Source organism: Triticum dicoccoides, chromosome 5A (assembly GCF_002162155.2).
Source record: "Triticum dicoccoides isolate Atlit2015 ecotype Zavitan chromosome 5A, WEW_v2.0, whole genome shotgun sequence".
Classification (NCBI taxonomy): domain Eukaryota; kingdom Viridiplantae; phylum Streptophyta; class Magnoliopsida; order Poales; family Poaceae; genus Triticum; species Triticum dicoccoides.
Window position 1 is genome coordinate 671,058,558 of NC_041388.1, and position 25,618 is coordinate 671,084,175.

A 25,618-nucleotide genomic window follows, 5' to 3' on the forward strand; every position below is an offset into this window, starting at 1 on the left:
CAATCCTCTCCAACCTTGTCGTTGCAGCATTGGTGGTTTCACTGGCGGAGGCCTCCGGTGGGCAAGGTATGGCAGCCGCCATACCTTAATTTTGAGCAAAACAAAATTGTATACGTACCTATGTATCTTACGGTTGCCTCGCTCGTTTGTTTTGACCGCTGGCAGTTTTACGCTAAAGAAAGAGATGGGCCGACGCATCCAGCTAATTGGGCCAAGAATCGGTCGAGGCCACGCACGACTCGATCCAGCGCCCAAGCACGAAGCAGAGCACGACTCGATGTCTCGATCCAGCTCCACCTGCTAATTTTGCAAAAATACATATAGACACGGGAGTCGTAGCATAAAGAGGAGGCTCAGCGGCGGTGATCTGCCGTGATAGCCAGGGCATGTTCTTGGGAAGTTCTATTTTGATTATTGCCGGGGTATTTGATCCCGCAACTCTGGAGGCTATAGCCTGTCGAGAGGCTATCTCATTGGCGCGAGATCTTTAAGTCCAAAACTTTATCATATTGTCAGATTGAAAACAAGTGGCCAGTGATATCTTGAAAGGTAACCATTGGGCGTATGGGGCCATTATTAAGGAAATCAAGTCTAGATCAACTCCTTTTTCCTGTAGTTTTATTTCTAAAAGTCATGAAGTTAATTTTGAAGCTCGTAGGTTAGCTAAATATGCTCTTATTTTAGCTCAGGGGTGTCATTGTGTGGCTTGGCTAGCCACATGACCCAGCTTGCATTCAATATTCTGTGGAATTTTGATCAATAAAGTGGCTTTTATGCCTAAAAAAATGGGGTCGAGCACGCACAACCTGATTGAGACGCACACGCACTCGACCAGACACTTCACCCGACGGCCGACGCGACGGAAACCTAACGAGCGCGTTCTAGACGCCATTGAAAGCTTGATTATCGGTATGTTTTAGGTTATTTTTCTATTGAAACATGTCTACATTTTCATTGTATTTGGTTTTTCGTTTGTAGTGTGTTTATAGTGTGTATTGACTCTTTTGATTTGCATCAAAAAAGTTCTTTCCTTAAGACTTCGCCACACCTTAAATTTTTTTCGTCCTCCGCCACTGAGTGGCTTGCTTTCAACATGCACGGCGGGGTGCATTCGTCATTGTAGCATAGACACTTGTTTTGCAGCACTAGCGTCGGCGAGCCTTGCGCGCCCCGTTGCTAGTTTGCTAAAGAGGCGGTGCGTGCAATAGTAATGCAATGCAATGACGACATGCTTTGCAGCAATGGACCGTTACGTGCATCTACTATGGTAGTGCAGTGGGTGTTGCAGCGGTAGTACCCCCATGTGGTGGGTGGTGGTGAGCTTGCAACATCTGTCGGTAAGGACGAGATGGACTGAGATAGAGGAGTGATGTGTGGTCGAGAAAAGAGGAGAGGGCGGGGATCCACAATTTACGATGGCGATGTGGCCTCGCAACATCGGCGTGACAGCACAACTTCAGAGCAAAGCTTGACAACAGCGAAGAATTAGTGTTGGGGAAATGATGTGTTAGAGGAAGAAAATGACTGGTCGAGGGGAAAAAATCGTGTGAATGAGAACATTCAACTTGGGGTAAAGTGGAGACAGGGGGACTGTGTGTGGGCCTGGAAGAGTCACGTCGCACACGTGAGAGTGGCTAATGAAGAACCCGCATCAATCGGGTGAAAACAACAGATTTCCTTTATTCATTTTGGCAAGATCCGAGTCCAAACATGGATGGATACAATTCGGCGGTATACAAAACCAGATTATACAACACGTCCCTGCAAGGACGGCGCCATGGTGGTCCCCAAGAACCCCTCCTCCTCCTTTTATCTCCTGGTTTGGACATAGCGAGGTTCAAGTTTTCCTTCACCCACCCCTCCTTTGGTGGTCTCTGGGGCTCCCTTGTCGGCACACTGATATGCATCGATGGTTTACCAAACATGGACTTTGTGCCACGTTGTAACCGGTGTGACTAAGTGCTACAACCATCAATGGCGGATAGTGCGACCGGTGAGACTACGTGCTACGAACAATGAGGGCAGATATTGCGATTTGTGAGACATGTTGCAACCAGTAGGAATATATGTTGCAAATGGTGTGACAAAATGTTGTGAGGTCCTTTTTCTTTACTAGAGTTGTGAGGTCCATTGGACGGTGCTCAGTCCAGCACACATCTACATGCAAAAGTTCAACGGTTGAGCAATCAGCAGACACTTAGACTTAACAAGCCCGTATTATTTTTCCTTACACTATCAAATATATTTGGTTCCCGCAAAAAGAAAATCAAAGGATCTTGACTATGGTATATGTTAAATCTTTTCTTTCTTGAAATAAAACCACGTGTACTCTGCAATACTTTTTCTTTACTCCTCCATTAGGAAGAATGGAACGAAATCCTTCGATAACACTTCTACTTTGTCTGGAAATGATATCCATCCACCAAATGGCTGCATCATAACGAAAACAATTTGAGCCTTGCTCCTACACGGCCTTATCAAATCGATTCTGATAAAGGAAGAAGGCCCATTACGAAATTTTCGCTCTCCCATTTCAAAGATTTTACAAAATTATTGGTTTTTGGGGCTTTCTTTTCCTTTTTCTCAAATACGTGCTCCGTAGTTTCAGATTGCTTACCGGTCAATTAATTTTCTTCTTCTTCTGAAATGTACTACTACTGTACCAGTCAACGGGGTTGGCGCACCGTACACATGCACGTTTTGCCCGCTGATCGCAGAACAGTCAAATACTCCTGTATGGGCCCACCAGTTTTTTCTTTTCTGGTTATCCATCCATTTCCGCACATGGGCGCACGAGGCACGCTTTGCAGCTGACCACCGTGTAAAGTTGACGAGTGTCGACGGCGACCACTCGCCCGGCACCGCCGCCGCCACCGCAGGGAGAAAGCAGTTACTCCTACTCGGACTACTGGTCAGACCCAGACAACGCCCACCCGCACGCACGAAAGACACACAGCGACAGCCAACCGAGAGCTCGATCGACCAGCCGGCGCGGCTATCCGATTGCGATGGCCACGGCGGCGGCGGACCCGCGGAGCGGCTACTGCGCCGCGACGGGCGCGTTCCGGAGCAAGCGGGCGGAGGTGCCGCTGCCCGCGGACCGGGACCTGGACGTGGTCACCTTCCTGGCCTCCCGCCGCCACTCGGGCGTCGTCGCGCTCGTCGACGCCTCCACGGGCCGCCGCACCACCTTCGCCGAGCTCTGGCGCGCGGTCGCCGGCGCCGCCACCGCGCTCGCCGCGCCGCCCTTCGGCCTCCGCAAGGGCCACGTCGCGCTCATCCTCTCCCCCAACTCGGTCCACTTCCCCGTCGCCGCGCTCGCCGCCATGTCGCTCGGCGCCGTCGTCACCACCGCCAACCCGCTCAACACCGCCGCCGAGATCGCCAAGCAGGTCGCCGACGCCCGCCCCGTCCTCGCCTTCACCACCCGCGACCTCCTCCCCAAGCTCCCCCGCGCCGCCGACGGCCTCCGCGTCGTTCTCCTCGAGTCCTCCTCCTCTCCCGCTCCCGCCGGCGCCGCCGACCCGCGGATCGTCGCCACAATCGACGAGATCTCCGCCACGGCGCCCGACCCCGCGCGCCGCCGGGACCGCGTCACGCAGGACGACCAGGCCACGCTGCTCTACTCCTCCGGCACCACGGGGCCCAGCAAGGGCGTGGTCGCCACGCACCGGAACCTCATCTCCATGGTCCAGATCGTCATGAACCGCTTCCGCCTCGAGGACTCGGACACCACGGAGACCTTCCTCTGCACGGTGCCCATGTTCCACGTCTACGGCCTCGTCGCCTTCGCCACCGGCCTGCTCGGCTGCGGCGCCACCATCGTCGTGCTCTCCAAGTTCGAGCTCCCCGAGATGCTGCGCTGCATCAGCGCCTACGGGGTCACCTACCTGCCGCTCGTGCCGCCCATCCTCGTCGCCATGGTCGCGCACCCCAAGCCGCTGCCTTTGGGCAACCTGCGCAAGGTCCTCTCCGGCGGCGCGCCGCTCAGCAAGGAGCTCATCGAAGGCTTCAGGGAGAAGTACCCGCAGGTGGAGATCCTGCAGGGGTACGGGCTGACGGAGAGCACGGCCATCGGCGCGTCCACGGACTCGGCCGAGGAGAGCCGCCGGTACGGGACGGCCGGGCTCCTGTCGCCCAACACCGAGGCCAAGATCGTCGACCCAGAGACCGGCGAGGCGCTGCCGGTGAACCGCACCGGCGAGCTCTGGATCCGGGGACCCTACGTCATGAAAGGTACAAAAATTAAAGTTCATGAACCATGTGGCCTCACATTATTATTCCGCCGTTTTCATGTTCCGGCATTTTCTTCGATTAGTGTGCTGCACGCTGGGAATTTAGAATGTCTCTCTGATCACTGCGAATTGTCAACACTAATGTGTTCTGAATTAACTATTAACAGTTCGATTCTGTTTTCCAATATGAACATATATACTACTCCGCACCGGCACCGTCAAAGCTAAAATGCCTAAATTAACAAAACGATTCGGTTTGAGTTCTAAATTATGCTTTCATTTTGTTTAGGGCATGCGACATTTTGTTCGATTAGCGAGCTGCATGCTGGAATTTAAAATGTCTCTCTGGATCACTCCGAATCCTCAATGTACTAAACATGTCCAACATCAATAGAAGAATTTTGTTCTTATTGGGAGTCCAGACCGCATGGTATTTTTGACAGACAACATGGGATAATTTGTAGTAGTTGGTAACAATCATGTGCATCATGTGTGAGTAGTTCAGGATGTGTTTGAATGGTGCCAGCTTGACCTAATTTGGATGGTGAAAATGCCTGATAGCTCCAGTTCTCTCTAATGGTGCTCTGTTGTGGTATGGTTGTAGTGTCAACATAGAGCCAAAGCTCTGTTCGTCTTTTCTTTTGCCGGTTGTAGGTGTCACCTTCAGTTACTGGCTGTTATGCTGTGGCTGATGATGGTGTCATTTGTTTTCCGTTTTCATACTATTTGAAGCTTAGTGCAATAGTAGTACTCATAAAGGGATTTTTCAGACAGATACTCATAGGAGGCACAACCCAACCGCCCAGGTCTGAGTCATCTTTGCTGCATCTTTTGGTTCCCATACCTCTAAATAATAGTGGTGTCAGCAGATTGAGACGCATGCTTAAATTCCAGAATAAGTATGTCTGGCTTGGAATTATTTGTGTGTTCAGAACCGATCGCCTGTCAGTTGGTGGATGGGTTCACTGAACTCCCACCCGCCTTGTCGATACTTTGGAAAATGTTGATTGCATTGAGTGCAATGTGTCTTTTCCCTGGAATTCACTACATGAACTGTTTTATAACATGAACAAATACACTAGTTAAGTATAGCAAATAAGTAGTTAGTAATTAACTTACAGAAGTGCAGAGGATAGTTAGTAAATACTACTGCCTCAAAACGTCTTATATTTTGGGACGGAGTTAACATTCAGAAACAACTACATTAGTTGAGTACACTAGTTAATGCAGAAGTTGTACCAAGGCATCGTTGAAAAAAAGAAGACCAAAATTCGGTTTCAGAAGAAATTAAGACTAAACTGAGTACTGGTTTCAATATGCACACATCCACATGGAGAATTTTTCAAGGACTGCAGGATCTCTTCCTTCATAAGTGAAGAATGTTTTCTCATGAGATAAACCTTAGATGGATTCATTTCCACGGCATCATATAAGCATCAGTAGGTTTCTGAGGGATGTGCTCTGACAAGCGACGGTTCAATAGAAATAGTTATTTCATTTTCAAGTCTTCACACTGTCCAGCTGCTAACGTATTGCAGAACTGAGAGTGTCAGGATCAGTAACATTCAGAGTGAATATCCACCAGTTCAGTTGCTAGAATATGGTAGCTCTTGCATTTTAGCATCCTAAGAAATGATGTGTTTCAATAAGTTATCGCCGTGTTTAATAGCACCCCCGGCAAGGTGAAACTTGCAGTCCAAAGTAAAAGTTATCGCCGTGTTTAATAGCACCCTCGGCGAGGTGAAACTTGCAGTCCAAAGTAAAAGTGCTCATACCGCTCCATAGACATATACAATGCTAATGTAAATATCGCATGTTGCAATATTGGTCTTCCCAGGCTACTTCAACAACACAGAGGCAACACAGTCGACGGTGACACCCGACGGATGGCTCAAGACCGGTGATCTCTGCTACATAGACGAGGATGGTTATCTCTTCGTGGTGGACCGTCTGAAAGAGTTGATCAAATACAAAGGCTATCAGGTAAAGATCACTAAATGGCACAAGCCGATATCTCTCCTGAACTTATGATTGTGTCTTGGCATCTGAATGTAACCTGTGTATAAATAGGTGCCCCCAGCAGAGTTGGAAGCTCTTCTGCTGACACATCCAGAGGTTTCCGATGTCGCTGTTATTCCGTAAGTGCCATCAGGATATTGGTAACCGGTTAATCACTTCTGTCCATATAGTTATGCCATGTTTTTTAATGGTCTGGTCCTTTCTACAGATTTCCGGACAGGGACGTCGGTCAGTTCCCGATGGCCTACGTCGTGAGGAAGAAAGGGAGCAGCCTATCAGCTCAGGAGGTGATGGAGTTTGTGGCGAAACAGGTGAGCAAAGCGCGACTCATCGCAGATAAAATCCAACAAAATGAACCATCTCCTTCTTCACCATTGACACATTGACAGATTTGTCTAGCTGATTCATGCAATCTCTCTGACCTTCTGCTGTTAAATGTTGTACAGGTAGCACCTTACAAGAAGGTCAGGAAGGTGGCATTCGTGATGGACATCCCCAAGAATGCGTCTGGCAAGATACTGAGGAAGGATCTTATCAAGCTCGCGACGTCCAAACTCTGAAATGTTGTTGATCCATCCTCCTCTGCATTATCCTCTGAAATGTCAATTGATTCATCCTTGACTCTTCATCATTGTACAATTATTTCTCTTTCACCCTCTGTCCCAACAGCCATGAGTATCTGTAAACTGAAGGATCTCTGCAGTTATGTAGTACATGAGGTCTCTGTGTAAATTCTTTCTATACCACATACGGGAACGGGAGGGTGTACCCTGCTTAGTTGTACCTATGCTTGAATAACTAAATCCAAAATAATTTTCGATTATGATGCGTAAATGCTGCAAGTGCAAAGTATTTTACAGCAGAGTACATATTTGGACGGGAGAACCTACCTGGTGCACCGAGCTTGTGGTGCAACCGCTGCACCGGATTTAAAAAACACATGTTTATAAAAAAATATGGACTACATATGGATCACAAATATAAAACGTTTTCGATATTTTAATATGAAATACATACGGACTGAAATTGTAAACAAACATGCTTAAACGTGTGTACATACACTCGATTCAGAAAAAAAATGCAAAACATCTTATATTTATGAACGGAGGGAGTATCTACCATGACACAAAAATTCAAATCCAGACTTGATTCATAGCTCAAGAAACCAAAATCAGCTTCTAGAGTGTTAATGGGCTCAACTCATGGCCTAATTTTCAGAAAACTGCTATTCATTACTCTCTCTGTAAAGAAATAAAAGAGCACTTAGATCACTAAATAGTGATCGGAATGCTCTTATATTTATTTACGGAGGGATTACATGATTTTAGTGTTTTTCTTTAACGCTCCAGCCGAAGGATGTCTATTCACATGGGAGCTATATCTCGCTTAGAGCGAGATGGTAGCTCCCCTCGCCTGACGCGCAGCGCGACTGGGCTGGTCCATCACTGTAACAATTCCTTAATTTTTCTCTTTTTTATTTCTTTCACCGTTTGGGCTGGTTTTTCTCTGTTGTTTTCTTGTCTGATTTTCATTGTTTGAGGTTGGGTTTTCTTGTTTCATTCCTATTTTTTCTTATGGTTTTTTTATCTTCACCGGCTTTCTTCTGTTACCCTTTTCTTCTTTGTTATACTTTTTTTTGGTGGTTTCATCGACTTTCATTTCATTTTATTTTTTTGTATGTTGGTTTTCTTTGTTTCTTTGTTGGTTTCACCATTTTCTTCGCCTTCCTTTTGTTTCTTTGTCGATTTTCATTAGCTTTTTCCTATTTTTTTCCTTCGGTTTTCTTAGTTTCTTTCTTGTTTTTTGTTAGTTTTCTTTCTTTCTTTCTCATTTTTCACTACATTCCAAATACACGATGTATATTTTTCTTAAATAAAAGTTTGAACACTTTTTTAATACACGATCAACATTTTTCAAATACATGGTGAATATTTCTTAATTGAATAAACAGTTTTGCACACATAATGTATATGAATTGTATACATTAGGAACATTTTTATATACATGTTTACATTTCTTAAATATAGAATTATTATTTTTAAATATAAATTTAATTTTATTAAATGTATGTTGTATGTTTTTATTATACATAAAAAAATTGTTACATGTTTAACATTTTCTAAATACATGATAAAAAAATCATACACATTTTATATTTTTTGTATACATGATAAACATTTATCCAATACAGATTTATTTATTTTCAAATGCTTGATTAATATTTTTTAAATATATAATCAAAATTTTCATACCATTGTATAGATTTCTCGTATATATGATAAATATTTTTCTATACACATTTAACATTTTTCAATTGCTTGATTAATTTTTTCAAATATTTATGTAATGGTTTTTGCAATATATATATTCAGAATATTTGGAAATGTAAACAAAAGTGAAAAAAGCAAAAAGGTTGTGGCCTATCGCCTCAAGTGCTCGGTCGTGCCAGTGTGGTGCTCACCTACAGACTAGGCTGCCCTACGTTTCGCAATAAGCGAGACATAGGCACGCCTATCTATTCATCACACAGATGCATTGATGAAAGCACTATGGCATCCCAAAAGCCAGGGAATGCATCAAAAGTTTGAGTTTCTTTTTTGAGAAATTACAACAAAAGTTCTCTCCAAACAGGCTCTCATTTCTAAAAAAAGAGTTTAAGTAGAAGTATGTAGATCAATGGCATCTTTTCCACACAATTGGGCCGCAATGTTAGCACTATGCCCAACAAAAAAAAGCTAAAAACCATGGAAATTTGAGGTAGACTCCTCATCTACAGCAACACATGAACGAGAGATTATCGCCCTTCCATTGCTGATTCCCATAGCCATAGGCACTGACTGACTTGGCAGTTGATCTCCAACATGAGGTTCTATACTCCCAGCTGAGCCGCTGCCAGTAAGGCACGTGGACATTTCAAGAGCTCCCCAGAGAGAGGGGCGAGTATGTCATCACAACAAACCACTTACATAATCCCATGATATTATTTAAAAAAAATCAAATTTAAATGCTTCAACAAATTATAATCATAAATGTTCAAAACATATGTGCCTAACCCTTGAAATTTCCATATCCAAATTTGATATACGCATTGACAAACAAGAAAGACAAATCCAGATGTGAATAGTGTAGATTTTCACATTATTCATGTTTTTGTCTTTATTGACACTATTCATGTTGATTTTGTCTTTTTTGCTTCTATATATGTACTTTGAATTTGGATCTGCATTTTTTAGGGTTAGTAGACACATGTGTTGTGAACATTCACAAATTTTCTTGGAATTTTTTGAATAATTTAAATTTGATTTTTTTTTGAATTGGTAACATGAGACCATCTAAGTGGTGCTATCGCCTTATATTCATCCCATGGCCTAGAAACCCCACACCAGTGCGCACGAAATGCTTCATCCATTTTTTGACATGGTAAATATATGTTGTACTGCTAAATTATTTTCAATTTCTAACAAGTGTTTTTCTGAACTGGGTGTACGGGTTGCACTGGATATGTTCATTTGGACTGCCCATTTTACAATCCTATATCTTTTCGGACAACAGGGAGTTTACTGAAGTATTCACGAGATGCCACTCAGCGGTGTGGAAAGCAATCACATGCCAAAATAGCAAAGAAAAAGAAGCATATTCGTAAGATTTCTTATTGGTTACTAGTAAGATGCCCGTGCTACGCTACGGGATCAAAAAAGATAAGGTGGACCTAAGTTATAGTCAGGAACTCATACATTGATTAAAGTAGTGATATATTATTATTGATAAATAGACATCGAGCACAATCAAACATATGTTTTTTAATCGATGAACCCCTTCGTCATGAAGCCAAACTCTTTATTGTCCATCTACATCTCGTAGGAAGACCTTCTCCCTACACAACTCTCTAATTGCTCGCTCTATCCTATATCAAGGGGAGAGCATGCGGCAAATATAAAATTCGTCTACACACGTAGCAACTTACACACGTAGCAACTGTGACAACATTCACCAGCTTTATCTCTCCATTTGCCTGTCTTTGGCTTCTGTTTGCTTAACATGGACTACAACTCCAGCCCGCACACAATTATCTGCTAGAAATGGTAAAGACATTGAGCACCTCACAAACATATCACATCCAGTAACAAGCCACGATAACTCACATGAGAAAAGAGAAAACAATAAAATAAAACACTTGGTGCATAACTTGCATACATGAGTACATACAAGTACAACCAAAATAATCGGGCTCCATAAGCAAGATTACTATGGCAAAATGATGTGCCATGTGCCAGCATCCTTCGAATAGTGGCTTCGTCAAATGCAAGCCCTGTGAACTCCTCTTTAGCTGTTTGCTCAAAACATTTATGCCAACCATATTAGTTTTGGGCCTCTCACATCATCCATCTGCTCACCTAAAAAGAATAAAGGATATTAGACAATCAATACAGCATACGTAACAGTCAGGTATATTCAGGGAAAGGAACAAATATTAGCCTGTAGATGGTTTGTAGTATATTTAGTCAAGGAAAAAACAATGAATAACACTTGCAATACATTTTGTACCAAGCAAAGGAACAAAATGTACAGTAAAACATGCTTTTGAATCATGTGTATATATAGAAGGGGCGAATGCACATGCACATATTATGCATACAAAAACATCAGTACTGGCCCTCTTTTCACTTTCTTGCATCAACCAGGTTTCCACACATACACAAAAAAAAAGATGCCGATAATAGACAGCAAGGAAATAAATATTCGAGGTGTGAATTGAAATTTTTGATGTGGAGCTACCAAGCAAATGAGGGGCGTCGATGAAAAACGGCCTGCTGTAGGTGTCATCCAAAATTATTTGAACAGTGGAAGTAATAAAGAAAACTACCAAAAACAATTTGAATACATGTATAATATTTTCTGCAAAAAATATCATGAACGCTAATGCAAGCATCTTAGTTGTTTTTCTTAAAGTCCTCTACACAAACTTCAGAACCATAATAGCTGGCAAGCAATTTTAGATGATTGAGCCTAGTAATCTAGATAGATTGAATTTCTACAGCCATCGAATTGTACTCGAGTGATTCATACCTTGAACTACACGCTGAGAACTTCTTTGTAGACTATGTTCTTTGTAAAATTTGCATTGGAGTTGGTTTGGCCTTCCTTTTGCTTTTCTGGGACAGTAAGAATCTTCATATTACTTCTTGATATAGCTCTAGAAAGAGCAACATAGAGTTGCCCGTGTGAAAATACCGGTTCAGGGAGGTATACACCAACATTTGGTATAGTTTGTCCCTGTGCCTTGTTAATGGTCATAGCAAAGCTAAGCCTGACTGGAAACTGCTTCCTCTTGAACCTAAATGGAAACATCTCATCATCTGATGGGCAAAGAGGAATTCGAGGAAGGAACACCCTCTTACCGGCATGCTGGCCCAGCACAATCTCAGCATCAATTGCATTCCTCATGAACCCTCGGACAATCGGCCTCGTCCCGTTGCACAACCCACTCGCTGGGTCAATGTTCCGTAACAATATAATAGGACAATTAATCTTCAACTTGAGGATATGGGGAGGTAGACCATTAGGTGTCAATGAATTCAAGAATTCTGCAGGGTAGTAGTTGTGTGGATCATCCTCCGCGCGATCAAAACTATAGTATATCATCTCCTCCCCAGGAAATCTCTCAATCATCCTCATATTGATTTTGTCAACTTACTCATTCCGAGTTGATAGAATTGCTCGGGACGTTATGTAGTTTGGATCCAAGAGGTTTTCATCTAGCGTCATCGGGAAAACACTTTCAATAAGCTTGTCAATATCAGAGGCAACGCCGGTATATGGTACACAAATCTCATCTGGGAATCGTATGTAACCATCATCCATAGTATCTTCGGTGCCATTCCCAACACGCAGAAGATAATCAGCAAACCATGGATCACTTTGAGCCCTCATATTACGGACAAGTCTTATATGTCTCATACTCTCCCAAAGGTAAGACTTGCGTAGCGTCGCGTCAATTATTTGTGACCTTGTTCCCTTGCGAACAACAGGAAGCACTTGTCTGAAATCTCCCCCAAACACGACAGTCTTTCCGCCAAATGGCAGGTCAGGTTGAGCCATGATGTCCCTCATGCTATTATCAAGGGCCTCGACTGCCTGTCTCCTTGTCATGGAGGCCTCATCCCAAATTATGAGGGAGGCGCTCATAAGAAGCTTAGCTGTCCCACTTTGCTTGGTGAAGCTGCAAACTCCACCATCTTCAATGTTCAATGGTATTTTAAACCTTGAGTGTGCAGTCCTCCCGCCGGGCAAGATGGATGCAGCAACGCCTGATGTCGCTGTTGCAATAGCTATTTTACCCTCACCACGTACTTTTGCAAGTAGTGCTTTGTATAGATAAGTCTTTCCAGTGCCTTCTGGTCCATCAACAAAGAACACACCTCCTTGGCCACTATTGATTGTTGCAAGTATCTCATCATATGCATATCTCTGTTCTGGGTTTAGGAAAGATGAAAAGCCAAGGTGTTCTGGGTTCACCCCTATCGTCGACTCCTCTGTGATCTCCCTAGCCTCGTTATTTGAGCCATCATACGACTCATCAATTTCTGGAAGAGGGAATGATGATATGTCCTTCCCCATCGATTCAAGCATACTTTTTATATCTAACAAAGCCATCTGCTCAACTGCATGAGGGGACATGTGGTTTAGTCGATAGTCTTCTGTCATAGCTTCCAAGTGCCTGTCCCATAGACCACGCACATTGCTGGGCTCACAAAAGACCAATATAGTGGCAAATAGCCTTCAAAGGGAAGATGGCATCTGAAAAACCTCAGCTTCATTAAGACACTCGTCAATAGTATTATCTGACTCGATAAGACCCCTCCTTTCAACAGCTTCACGAAATGTCGGGAAAACAATACCATCCATTGTCCTTAGGTCTTGGAAAGATGTAGCACCTGTGACATGGTTTAGAAGCACTCTAAGATAATACCTCTCCCCTTCGGCTGGATGAGCAGACACAATTCTCCCGATCTGTGTGCGTTCATCCCTCCTTTTCCAATACTTTCCACCCGAGATCCAAATAAAAGATGCCGGAAAATCCTTATATAAAATTCCCCGGGCCAACTCATACTTCTTGTTTGCTTCAAAATACTCGGTTAGCATGGTCTTGGAAGCTCCTTCCTGGGAGAGGACATCATTCAGATTTGCGCCCGCCGGGAATGACACCATGTGCATATTAGGGAGGTGGAGTTGTAGCTGCCTAACAGAAGGAAATATCTCACTAAGGTCAAAACCATAGATCCTTCATAATGCTTCTGGTGGTGTAACCCATCTGGAATCTCTGTATTTCTTTATTTCATCAATGTTTCCGTCACTATCCACCGCGTCGATAGAAACAGATGCTCGATCATGCCCCTTATATATGTATTTAAAGAGGTACTTCACAGCTTTTATGCTTGAGCAAACCTCAACATTGATGTGGCAGTTATACCTTCTTAGTAGGTAAGGATTGTATGGAACAACCCACCTATTGTCTAAATCTTCACCCCGTACCTTCGCACGACGTCCATCATCTCTCCTCCGGTATATGGGATATGAGTCCTTTCCCTGAAGGGTTGACGCATTAAATGGTTGTGGATAGTAGTTCTTGCAGCTACCATTTTGCATGCACACGTTCTTGGGGTTGAGGACTCCACAAGGGCCATGCATCATGTGCTTGACGACCATTTTGTACAACTCTGGGTACTTGGATTTGTCTGGCAATTCAGCAGATATTAGACAGTCATATTGCTCTGGGCAAGTTAGCTTGTACCTCCCCTTCATGATTAGGAGGAAATGAGCATGTGGTAGACCTCTTTTCTGAAACTCAACGACATACACATATGTTGCTACCTTACCGAGCATGTGCTTCTTAAAAAGTTGTATCTTGAGGTCTTCCAACTTTGCTCGAAATACTCGTACGATAAGATCAGGGCGATCCTATGGGGTTTGTCCAGGCTCTAGCTCACTAATTATCTCATCCCAATTTGGATTGCAAGTCATGGTTAAAAATATATCTGGTTTCCCATACTTTTGCACCAAGGCCATGGCATCAAGATACCTTCGTCTCCTATCTCTTTTTCCCCCAATAAATGATGTAGGAAGTATAGTCCATTTGCCCACTTCATCCGCACGGTTTTCCCCAGCTTGAAGGCTATCAACAACACCTTGGTATAGATTAGCACGTATTTGTTTCTGGTGATTTCTGATATAGTCCAATCTTGAGCTTTCAACCTTGATGTACATATCAACCACATACTGTTGGAACAGTCGTTTACCGTATAGCATGGTGTTAAATACACCACGACGTATTTGAAACTTGTAGCAATAGTAGTCTCTAACAGATACGCATAATCGACTATTTGTATATGTACCTATGGAAATGAGAGGTAACAAGAGGAAATATTAAGAAAAGTAAGTACAATGAGGATAAACAAAATGAACACATGCTATTTCCGTTATATGAATTACCTAGACTATGTCGACCACTGCGACGAGATTGAAGTATCTCATTCAAGTTGACGCCATTCTTTGGGATTTCGGGATGCCAACCAATCTCCCCTCTTGGAAAGAATAAAGGGTAAGACAACGGATCATATCATCCATAATATGGCTGGATGCTATATCTCTTGTTGTCGTTACCAAACAGTACTATGCTACGATCAAAGTGCTTACATAGTTCATTACCCTCAACCCAAATAGCCGCAACCTCCGATGATATAGGCAAGTTATATCTCCGTTGGTCCAACCTCATGTCGGTGTTTAGTTCAATACGGTATTCCTCAAGGTCATCGACTCCACCTAGATTCCTGAATGTCTCAGAATAAGGATTATCCTTGAGGATGTCGACAAGCTTACGAATGACATCTCGGTCTAGGTTTGGGGAGCGCCGAAACCTATGTTGTAAACTGGGATCATCATCATAGAAGTAGAGCTCCAAATGCTTAGGTCCATCTTGAGTTGGACCAAATGAGAAGACGTTGTGGTAAATCTGACCGTGAGCTCGGAACGTATACACTCCTGAACTCATGTTTGTGTATTTATTGTCCAGACTGACTCCAAGGGTGGTGAATGAGAAGTGTCCATTAAAGTACCGAATGTTCTCCCTAAAATGCACGGCATTGGGATCTGAACTTGTGTATAACATTTGAAGTTCCAAGGGAGGTTCTGAGTGTGCTAGGTTAATCTTTCTGGACCGACAACAAAATCCACTTGTTTCATACTGGAACCTCTTTGCACCACAGTGATTGCAATCAGGTTTTGGTGTCAACATGTGAGTACTTACTGGTATATTGTGGTAGACACGATCATATAGGTCAGGGACAATGGTGTCTGTTGTAAAGGCATCTACCAAGTCTTCATCGTCACCTACATATAATGAGATGAATGGCCTTATATAGGTCTTGCTTTTTTTTGTATGTAGAGAAATAAGGTATCCATGGCATTGGCAATACCTCTCCCAGCAAATGCGAAGTACTCATCGTCTTGTTCTTCAGACATGTGAGAATCATCATCATCGGCGACAAAGCTTTCTATTGGGGAATCTGAATATACGAAACCATCATGGGGTGATGATGGATTGTCCACTGAAGTAGATGTTGGACATTGCACTGATGTGAGTTCCATGTGCTGGATAGTATCATCATCTCCTAAATGTAATTTGAAGATCGATGTTGTTACATATATACAGATGTGTGTGAGAATTACCTTGAATTGTAGCAGAAGTTTGTGCGAGCGTACCTGGGTGGCTAAAGACATAAGAACTTGATGATGGATGTCCCATCAATGAACCTGTAGGGCACTGTAGTGCAACAGAATCCCTGCAGAGGGCATCTCGTTTAGATGCGTAGCTTGCATTACGTTGAGCTAGGAGTGCTTGCCGCTCTTCAGGTGGTAGGCTTTGCCTACGTGCTCGCCGGCGTGCATTTATTTCTTGCCTCTCATCTATTGTCAAACTTTGCCTACGTGCTCGTTGGCTTGCATTCCTCTCATCAAGTGCCATTCGTTGTCTTTTCTCTCTTCTTTGTGCATTAATCTTTTCCCTCTCAGCAGGTGTTAAATTTTGCCGACGTGCTCTAACACGTTCTCGCCTTGCTTGGATTTGTTCTGGTGTACGGCTAGCATATCTTATTGCTTCACATACACGCTTTCGTCCTATAGCATTTTAATGAGAAATTAATTAAGTAGTTAAATAAAATTACTTATGCACAGAATTTCGCCTTATAGATTTACCTTTTGAGCTTTCTCCTCGCTCCAAGCCCTCAGTTGATATGAGCATGCCATTAGTAGGAAAAATCGTAGATGATTCGTTTGTCACTTCATCATCCAAAGAAGACTGACTTGAACTTGTCATATCTATTGGCTCGCGTATAAATATACTTGTATGAGGAATTGGCGTGCCACTGGAGCAAGTTCTGTTGGACTTGGCTACAAAATAATGCATTCAAAATGCAGACTGGTTAGATGAAATATAAACTATGAAATGCATAAAAAATGCAGTCAGATTAGATATAAATAATCCAGGATGTTGGGAGTCAGCTATGTAAAGTTTTATCATTCAGTACTTTTCCAACTCCTACTGATACAGTATTCAGACGGGAAATAAGCTATGAAATGCATAAAAACTGCAGTCAGATTAGATATAAATAATCCAGGATGTTGGGAGTCAGCTATGTAAGATGTGTATCATTCAGTACTTCTCCAACTGCTACTGATACAGTATTCAGACGGGGTTGTCTAATAACAAAGATGAAGCAATGGTTGATGAGATCGTAGAGAAGATTTTAATATTCATTCACAACCCATACCTTGCCCTTGACGAAGAAGATTAGATGGTGAAGAGCAGTGAATCACACTTCCTCACACTCCGTTCGATCTGAAGGTTGGCATGACCAATGTGTGACTTCTTGGGGGTGTAGTTTGAGCAGCCTGGGTCCCATATGCCTGCCCACTTATTTATATTGGGCTGCAGGAGTAGTTTCTGGACAGTTCGAACTGGGCGCGCGGATTTGAACTTTGAGTGACAGAAAATTTGAAATTTGGAGGCGGGACGGGTAGGAAGGAGAGGCAACAGCAGAGGCAACCATCACACCAGACCAGCCGTCTCTGAAACAGAGTTTACTGGAGGAAACGGGTGTGGACCAGCAAGTACTCGAAGGGAATGGCCTGGAGCGCGTCGCAGGGAAGCTGGCGCCGGCGTCGCTGAAGAGCCGGCCAGGAGGAGGAGGTGGTGGGCGGCCGGGTTTCTGCATCAGAGGATGAGGCAGGAGTGGCGTCACGAGCTCGGGGGACGGAACGTGCCGGCGGCGTACTTGCCAACGTCGGCGTCGTAGGAGATGGGGTGGGGGAAGGAGGAGACGCCGGGAAGGATGGGGAGATGGTGGGCGGCTGGGCTGCTGCGTCAGAGAATAAGGTAAGAGAGGGGTCGCGGAATCAGAGGCGGACGGCGCCGGCGGCGTACTTGCCGACATCGGCGTCGGAGTAGATGGGGTAGGGGAGACAACCGGGAGGAGGGGGAATCGGTGGGCGCAGGGGCTGCTACCTCAGAGGACCAGGGAGGAGGCGTCGCGGACTCCGGGGATGAGCGGCGGCGGCTGCGTGTTTGCCGACGTCGGCGTCGGAGGAGACGGGGCAGGCGGGGGGAGAAATCGGGGAGGGTCGGAGAGGGGAGGTGGTAGTGAGCGGTGGGGATGTTGCTGTAGTGAGGAGGCGGAAGAGGGTGTTAGGAGCGGACTGCATCGGCAGCGCCGGCGGCGCCGGCGGTGTGTGGAGCGGCAGCGGCGCTGCCGTCTTTGGTTCCACTGTTTTCTTTCGTTTTCGTGAAGGATCCAATGCCTTCGCTCATAGGATTTGGATAAGAAGGGGATGGCTGGAGCTGAACGAAGAGAATAAGGTTTTTTTTACAAACATAAACCATAGTTAGCTTCCATGCGTTGGATGCACATCTGACGGTCAAAAATCAGGTATGGCAGGCACACCATCACCACCAACTGGGTATTTTATAGGAGTAGAGATGTGGCTTGCAACCTCTAATGTCATGTTTGTTCACAACAAGGGGGGAACCCTCGCCAGATGTTCCAAAATTTCTGAAGATAATTGAATATACAGGCTCAAAGATTCAATTTCAAACTCCACTCAAAGATCAAAAAACAAAAAAGGGAAACCTAAAATTAACATGTTCCTTCCTTATGGGTTGAAGTATGTGCACGTCGTGTATCCATTCTTTTATCTATATCCGCACATGTTTGTATGATTGTATCGGTGTACCTTATTGCATTAGGAAATTCTAGTCACTTTTGGCGAGATTTCTTGAACCACGGGCGCACCCCGGGTGTACATGATACACGTTGTTTGTCTCCGCTCTCCACTGGCCCGTCCAAAGATCGGGGTTTGCTGCTTTGACCGCAGCACGAGCTTGCGTTCGCCATGATTTCCAGGGACGGTGATGCCTGCACTGCATTCTGCCTTTTGTAGCAGTCTGCAAAATTTATATTGATTCAAACCTCGAGAGGTTCAGACGGCCTTTTTTGTGCTGGGTGGGTGTGCTCCCAACGGCTGCAAAACAGAAGAAAAAAGCGGCCGTTCCCAGCAATTCGACCGTTAGTCCACCTGTGACACAAGACGCTCGGAAAGCGCGGCGATGCCGGTAGGTGGTCGACACTACACTACCGGACCGGTGCCTGCATCTGATTTGGCACCCAGAGGTGAAGTGACACGCACAAGCCCACAAAACAGAAGTCTCAAGCCTGATGCAAGCAAGACATGTTGCATATACTAGCACGGCATGACATGGAGCTATGGGCGTGGAGCGGAATAATATCGGCTCGACCGGCACGGTCGACCCTTTTGCTGGTCCGATCACGCAAATCCCGTGGCCCGGCCCGACCCGGCCCCGCAGGTCGGGATGGGCTGAGCATAACGGCAGCATCGGCACCAACGTACGCACCTCGATCGCCTTTTTTTTGTCATCAGGAAAGAGATGATGGAGACTTAAAGGGTGTGCAGTGCGGGATGTCGGACAGTGAAGGAAAATGACTTGAAGCGGCGAGGCGACGGGAGGGCGGCCGACGTTGAGATCCGGTGACAGGGACAAGCCAAGGACACGTACGAACCGAATTAGCTGCTACATCAGGGCTGGTGCTGGTGATCAGTGAGGCCATTAAGGCCTCATTAGAGAGGAGGAGGGATTAATTTGGTTGACGGTCGATCGCCAAGTACGTTCAGGTTCGCGGCATGTGTACATACAGTACAGCGATGGAGCTATCAGGGAGGCTGGGTCGTTTTGCCCGAAGAAAAGAGAAGAGAAGACGACCGAGGAAAAACAGTGGGGTGTTAAATGGGTAAATGGGTAAAAGGTCCGCCGGGTCGTGAGCCGTCACATCAGATCGTGTGCCACTCATTAAATTTTGCAACAGAGGTAATGTTGCAGAAACCTTTGCACAGAGGCTATCTTGTAGAATTCTATGCAACGGAGGTCATGTTGCAGACTTTTTGTAACGTAGGTAATGTTGCAATTTTTCTTTTGTCTTCACCTTTTTGCAACACAGGTGATATTCTGAAAGAAACTTTTGCAATATAGTTGATGATGTAGAAATTTTTGCAATGGAGGTGAAGCTGTAGAAACGCCGCCGCCGTTGCCGACGCATGTCGTCGCAAATTGGCCAGTGATGATACATCAACGCTGATGACCATGGAGGAATTAATTAGGTTAATGGTCGACCGCCAGCCCAAGTACGTACAGGCTCTCACGTCTACATACATATACAGTACAGACAGATCCTCCTCGCCTGTACTACTGTACAGCGACGGAGTCATCAGGGAGGCCACAGTCGATCTAATAACTCGGTCCTCCGGAAGAGAAGACGACAGAGAAGCCCACGCACGCATGCCCCGGCCGCTGTACAGACAGTGGGGTGCCAAATGGGTAGGGCCTGCTACAGCCGGTCCGTCGTAAGTGCGTGGGGCGACCGAGCGAGCGCCGCCCATGAACTGCATGCATATATGGTAATGGTAGTGCACTGGACTGCGCTGCCGTTGCGGACGCCGCCCATGGATCCGCCACGGCACGGCGTCCCCCCGTGTCGCGCCGTGCGCGCGTGCACCGAGCTAGCTCGCCGCCCATGCATCAGCAGGACGTGTAGTCACCACGCGAAGCGACACCAGCCTCGAGGTCGGCTCGAGCAGGAGACGAGTGCAGCCAAATACTACGCCACGTCGCGCCACACCCTTCAGTCAGAGCCATCGCGGCAGGCCACGCGCTGCGCCGGTTGGTGATCGCTCGTGTTCGGACGCGGCGTCCGGCGACCGTCCAAGTGTTGGCATGTTGTGACGTCCGGAGTGCACGGCGGCATCGCGAGACGTGACTGGGTTTTGGGACGGTAGCGGAGCCGGGAACTGCCACATGATGAGCAGCTTCTAGCCCATGGTTTCGACCGAAACCGGACGGTGCGCTGGCCAGAATCTGATCGACGCGACAGGCCGGCCAATCTGGTCGCCGCTCGCCGGCATGGCCGCCTTGTTGGCTTGTGTCACGGGGGCGGGCTACGGGCGCCAGGATCCCTTCTAGCCCCTCGTGCCCCGACGACAAAATTGACAGGTTAACCGCATCTAAACCCGCATTATTATAGGCTGTCCGTCTGACCGGCCGTGCGGTGGTGCATGCACGCTAGCTCGTAGTACAATCAACACTGTCCCCTTGGACGTCCCTCCACGAGTGGCTCTCTAACCTCTCGGCAGATGCGCCTTTGACCAAGCACAGCAAGTCGATGGCGCTGATGATCCTATGGTTCATATGGAGGGAACGGAATGGCCGTATCTTCAGGAGCAGCGAGCATTCGGTTTCTCATGTGTTGGATCAACTGCTCGACGAAGCTAGGCAATGGGCGTTGGCTGGAGGCCGACACCTCTGCTGGGAGTAGTTGCCTCCCTTCTTCCTTCCTTTTTTGACTCTTCTTTCTTCGCCGCCGCTCTTGCGGCCGGCTCTTTGTACAGTTGGCCCCGGCTGTCCTTCCGCTTAATGAAATCGCAGTTCTCCTGCGCTCTTTCAAAAAAAAAAACAATCAACACTGTCGCAGAACCTCAGACGATCAATCATCGTAGTAGACGCTGGGCAGGCACGAACGGGATCGACCATGCACTTTTTTTTAAGGATCAACCATGAAATGATATGAGGGACGATTGATTAAATACGCGGCGCACGTTACATTAGTCGGTCGGTCAATGGAGTTGTTGGGCTTGTCCGCACAAATTGAATCGTCACTCCCTCCTCCGTGATTCTTTGGACACCCAGAAACATGCCACGGGCGGGTCATTGCAGACGAGATGATCCACTCAGCTGCTTCATGCGTAAATTAGGACTGCCATTTTCTCAACCTTTTTTTTCAGTATATAAGCGGGGAAAAACCTACTCCACTCATCCTATGCCAAAAAGAAAACCTGACACACGTCAAACAAATTTGTTGCATGTCTAATGATCGTCTTATGGGTGCGTTAACAGTTGGGAGCTCATCTATACCAATATAAAAAGACCCAAAGGGGTAGATCCAATTGATCTCGGCCATCAAACTAAGTTAATCCAACGATCTAGACTGCTCCAATGGCGAGCGTTAAACATGTTTAACGTGCAATTAATATCATACCAAATATTGTACTAATCACAGATTAACACACAAATAATAGCATACATAATATTTGCATGCAATTAATATATTCCTAACGTGCATTGCACGTGCGCATTTACTAGTTTTTATATATGTACCATTATTAACTTACTAGAACTAGTAACAAACTCTACAGTTCCAAGCAGTTATGACCGACAACAATAGGCGACATGAATTACATGATTGACGTAACCCGCCCGTGTAGCATGTTTCTGGACGCTCCTGAATTTGCGTAATGGTGTAGTGTTTGAGAATAATAGGGTGAATGATCCCTGTGTTCCAGTGAAATTGTTTCTCAAAAAATTACGTGATTGAAATATTTTGCAGAAAACCCCCACAAGAAATTAGATAATGGCGGCAGGAATAAGGCAGGTGGGAGAGGTTGCAGAGGAGGTGTTCAGAGCGGCGCATGGATGGCGAATGAGGACAGGGAGAATCATGGCAGGGTGATTTCTTCCTTCAGATCATCTTCCAACGACGCGGCCTCGTCTACTTCCAAGCTTCTTCACCTTCGTTGTTTTGCCCGTCTTTTGCCCTAATAATAAAATGTATGACAATTGTATAAGATGGAAGCTGTCGGGGATATACTCCGCGGCGTAACCCGGCCGGAAGTATGACTCGACCGGACTTGGCGGTTTAGTTGAGACCTGGCTGACACTTGGCGATTCACTGGCGACCCGCCCTGACCTGGCGGTTTACAAGCAACCCGCCGGAACATTATGACACACTTGTGACCCGGCAGACGGGTCAGACGGATGACAAGGCCCAAGGCCCAGAAGGCCGGTTCATGTTAATGGTGGGCCGATTTATCAGGAAAGCACAAGCGATATTCCCCTACAAAGGAAGCAAGACTAGGACTCCACTTGTAATAAAGTAATTCTAATCCAACTAGGACTAGTCATGTAAACCGCCCCTTCAACATATATAAGGAGGGGCAAGGCCCACTAAAGAAGGGGAAGTAAAAAGAAACAATCTCTAGAGCTAGACACAAAGAGCCGGTTTACAGGTGACTCTCTCATGAGCATAATGAGACCTAGCCACAAACAACACGTAGGGTTGTTACCGGATGATGTTTCCCGGGGCCCGAAGCTGTCTAAATCTTTGTCTTGTGTTGCGTCTCTCGATTCCGCTCAACCCCTCTCAAGCTACCACATAGATGTGTTGGCCTCACGACTAAGTCCTCACACTAGGACATCTGCCGTGACAATTCCACGACAAAAGTTGTGTGCCAGAACTTCCTTTTTAGCTGTTTGTCATCGCAAAAAATGATATGTTCCTGGTAATGGACCTAATATGAGCCCAGACCTTAGATCTCGACTTGCTGGGGGGAGTTAACGAGGGGGGAGGGGTGGTTCTTTCCCTCTTTCCTTCGACAGTTAGCTTCTGGATGCATGGTGTAGTTAGCTTTTTTCCTTTTGAATATCTTGTAAGACCTCGTGATTTTTATTAATGGAAATCAAGAAAAGGCTCTCTTTTATAAAAAATAAAGCTTCACTGTGTACATGATTCCTTTTTTGGGTAAAAAGCAATATATTCATATCAAGATGATACTGACTACATTGGTCGCTGCAACGATACAACATCAGAATCTAGTTAAGGCATTAAAAATGCACATAACAAAACGCCCAATGACACGAAGCAAACAAGCAACCACACCCTCCACCGTCATTGCCCTCACGTGAACTATGAGACAGGTTCTTCGACGGTAAAAATTCTATGAAGGAAACGATGTTAGGGAAAGTAGCAGAAATTCAAAATTTTCTACGCATCACCAAGATCAATCTATGGAGTAATCTAGCAACGAGGGGAAGGAGAGTGCATCTACATACCCTTGTAGATCACTAAGCGGAAGCGTTCAAGTGAACGGGGTTGATGGAGTCGTACTCGTCGTGATCCAAATCACCGATGATCCTAGTGCCGAACGGACGACACCTCCGTGTTCAACACACGTACAACCCGGTGACGTCTCCTACGCCTTGATCCAGCAAGGGGAGAAGGAGAGGTTGGGGAAGACTCCATCCAGCAGCAGCACAACGGCGTGGTGGTGATGGAGGAGCGCAGGACTCCAGCAGGGCTTCGCCAAGCACTACGAGAGACGAGGAGGAAGAGGGGTAGGGCTGCGCCAACAGGGAGATTGAATCGTGTGTTAGGCTGCCCCTTTGCTCAAGTATATATAGGGGGAGGGGAGGGGCAGCGCCCCCACCTAGGTTTCCACCCCTAGGGGTGGCGGCTAGCCCTAGATCCCATCTAGGGGGCGGCCAAGGGGGGAGAGAGGGGGGCGCACCACTAGGTGGGCCTTAGACCCATCTGAGCCTAGGGTTTTCCCCTTTTCCCTTCTCTCTTCGCCTTGGGCCCTGGTGGGGGGCGCACCAGCCCACCTGGGGCTGGTCCCCTCCCACACTTGGCCCATGCAACCCTCCGGAGCTGGTGGCCCCACTTGGTGGACCACCGGGACCCTCCCGGTGTTGGAAATATGCCCTAGAGGCAATAATAAAAGCATTATTATTATATTTCCTTGTTCATGATAATTGTCTTTTATTCATGCTATAATTGTGTTATCCGGAAATCGTAATACATGTGTGAATAATAGACACCAACATGTCCCTAGTAAGCCTCTAGTTGACTAGCTCGTTGATCAACAGATAGTCATGGTTTCCTGACTATGGACATTGGATGTCATTGATAACGAGATCACATCATTAGGAGAATGATGTGATGGACAAGACCCAATCCTAAACATAGCACAAGATCGTATAGTTCGTTTGCTAGAGTTTTCCAATGTCAAGTATCTTTTCCTTAGACCATGAGATCGTGTAACTCCCGGATACCGTAGGAGTGCTTTGGGTGTACCAAACGTCACAACGTAACTGGTGACTATAAAGGTATACTATGGGTATCTCCGAAAGTGTCTGTTGGGTTGACATGGATCAAGACTGGGATTTGTCACTCCGTATGATGGAGAGGTATCACTGGGCCCACTCGGTAATGCATCATCATAATGAGCTCAAAGTGACCAAGTGTCTGGTCACGGGATCATGCACTACGGTACGAGTAAAGTGACTTGCGGGTAACGAGATTGAACAAGGTATTGAGATACCGATGATCGAATCTCGGGCAAGTAGCATACCGATTGACAAAGGGAATTGTATACGGGGTTGCTTGAATCCTCGACATCGTGGTTCATCCGATGAGATCATCGAGGAGCATGTGGGAGCCAACATGGGTATCCAGATCCCGCTGTTGGTTACTGGCCGGAGAGTCGTCTCGGTCATGTCTACATGTCTCCCGAACCCGTAGGGTCTACACACTTAAGGTTCGGTGACGCTAGGGTTGTAGGGATATGTATATGCAGTAACCTGAATGTTGTTCGGAGTCCCGGATGAGATCCCGGACGTCACGAGGAGTTCCAGAATGGTCCGGAGGTAAAGAATTATATATAGGAAGTGCAATTTCGGGCATCGGGACAAGTTTCGGGGTCACCGGTATTGTACCGGGACCACCGGAAGGGTCCCGGGGGTCCACCGGGTGGGGTCACCTGCCCCGGGGGGCACATGGGCTATAGGGGGTGCGCCTTGGCCTATATGGGCCAAGGGCACCAGCCCCAAGAGGCCCATGCGCCTAGGGTTCAAGGAAGGGAAGAGTCCCGAAGGGGGAAGGCACCTCCTAGGTGCCTTGGGAAGGAGGGAT

At 46.1% G+C, this 25,618-nt stretch overlaps 3 protein-coding genes across 8 annotated transcripts; 1 reads left to right on the forward strand and 2 right to left on the reverse strand.

Moving 5' to 3' along the window:
* Positions 1–2,853: 2,853 nt before the first annotated feature.
* Positions 2,854–7,077, forward strand: LOC119303992 (4-coumarate--CoA ligase-like 4). Its single transcript, XM_037581155.1, has 5 exons — positions 2,854–4,236; positions 6,073–6,218; positions 6,306–6,373; positions 6,463–6,565; positions 6,701–7,077. Exons 1-5 carry the CDS (start codon positions 3,009–3,011, stop codon positions 6,812–6,814), a joined length of 1,659 nt encoding a protein of 552 aa, XP_037437052.1. The 5' UTR covers positions 2,854–3,008; the 3' UTR covers positions 6,815–7,077.
* Positions 7,078–10,415: 3,338 nt separating this feature from the next.
* Positions 10,416–16,416, reverse strand: LOC119303993. 6 transcript variants are annotated; one of them, XM_037581160.1, is made up of 5 exons: positions 16,014–16,416; positions 15,728–15,922; positions 15,559–15,641; positions 11,322–11,407; positions 10,416–10,648 (listed from the first exon to the last, which is right to left on the reverse strand). In XM_037581160.1, the coding sequence occupies exons 1-4, from the start codon at positions 16,273–16,275 to the stop codon at positions 11,354–11,356; spliced, it is 594 nt and encodes a 197-aa protein (XP_037437057.1). In that variant the 5' UTR covers positions 16,276–16,416; the 3' UTR covers positions 10,416–10,648; positions 11,322–11,353. The 6 variants fall into 6 exon arrangements, with proteins under 6 accessions (XP_037437057.1, XP_037437058.1, XP_037437055.1 ...); XM_037581161.1 differs by lacking the exon at positions 11,322–11,407; XM_037581158.1 differs by lacking the exons at positions 10,416–10,648; positions 11,322–11,407 and having other exon boundaries at positions 14,867–15,641; positions 16,014–16,093; positions 16,182–16,416.
* Positions 11,932–14,860, reverse strand: LOC119303995 (ATP-dependent DNA helicase PIF3-like). The gene is made up of 2 exons (XM_037581162.1): positions 14,745–14,860; positions 11,932–14,647 (listed from the first exon to the last, which is right to left on the reverse strand). The coding sequence occupies exon 2, from the start codon at positions 12,957–12,959 to the stop codon at positions 11,946–11,948; it is 1,014 nt and encodes a 337-aa protein (XP_037437059.1). The 5' UTR covers positions 12,960–14,647; positions 14,745–14,860; the 3' UTR covers positions 11,932–11,945.
* Positions 16,417–25,618: the final 9,202 nt, after the last annotated feature.

Bases quoted from the DNA above. Each gene is read 5' to 3' on its own strand.
- LOC119303992 (XM_037581155.1), top strand. From the start codon at position 3,009: ATGGCCACGGCGGCGGCGGACCCGCGGAGCGGCTACTGCGCCGCGACG. The intron at 6,374-6,462 runs GTAAGTGCCATC...TCCTTTCTACAG, and splicing joins TCCGATGTCGCTGTTATTCC to ATTTCCGGACAGGGACGTCG. The intron at 6,566-6,700 runs GTGAGCAAAGCG...AATGTTGTACAG, and splicing joins TGGAGTTTGTGGCGAAACAG to GTAGCACCTTACAAGAAGGT.
- LOC119303995 (XM_037581162.1), bottom strand. From the start codon at position 12,959: ATGACAGAAGACTATCGACTAAACCACATGTCCCCTCATGCAGTTGAG.
- LOC119303993 (XM_037581156.1), bottom strand. From the start codon at position 16,275: ATGGCACTTGATGAGAGGAATGCAAGCCAACGAGCACGTAGGCAAAGT. The intron at 15,923-16,013 runs GTACGCTCGCAC...AATTACATTTAG, and splicing joins TTATGTCTTTAGCCACCCAG to GAGATGATGATACTATCCAG. The intron at 15,642-15,727 runs GTATTGCCAATG...CATTATATGTAG, and splicing joins CTTCGCATTTGCTGGGAGAG to GTGACGATGAAGACTTGGTA.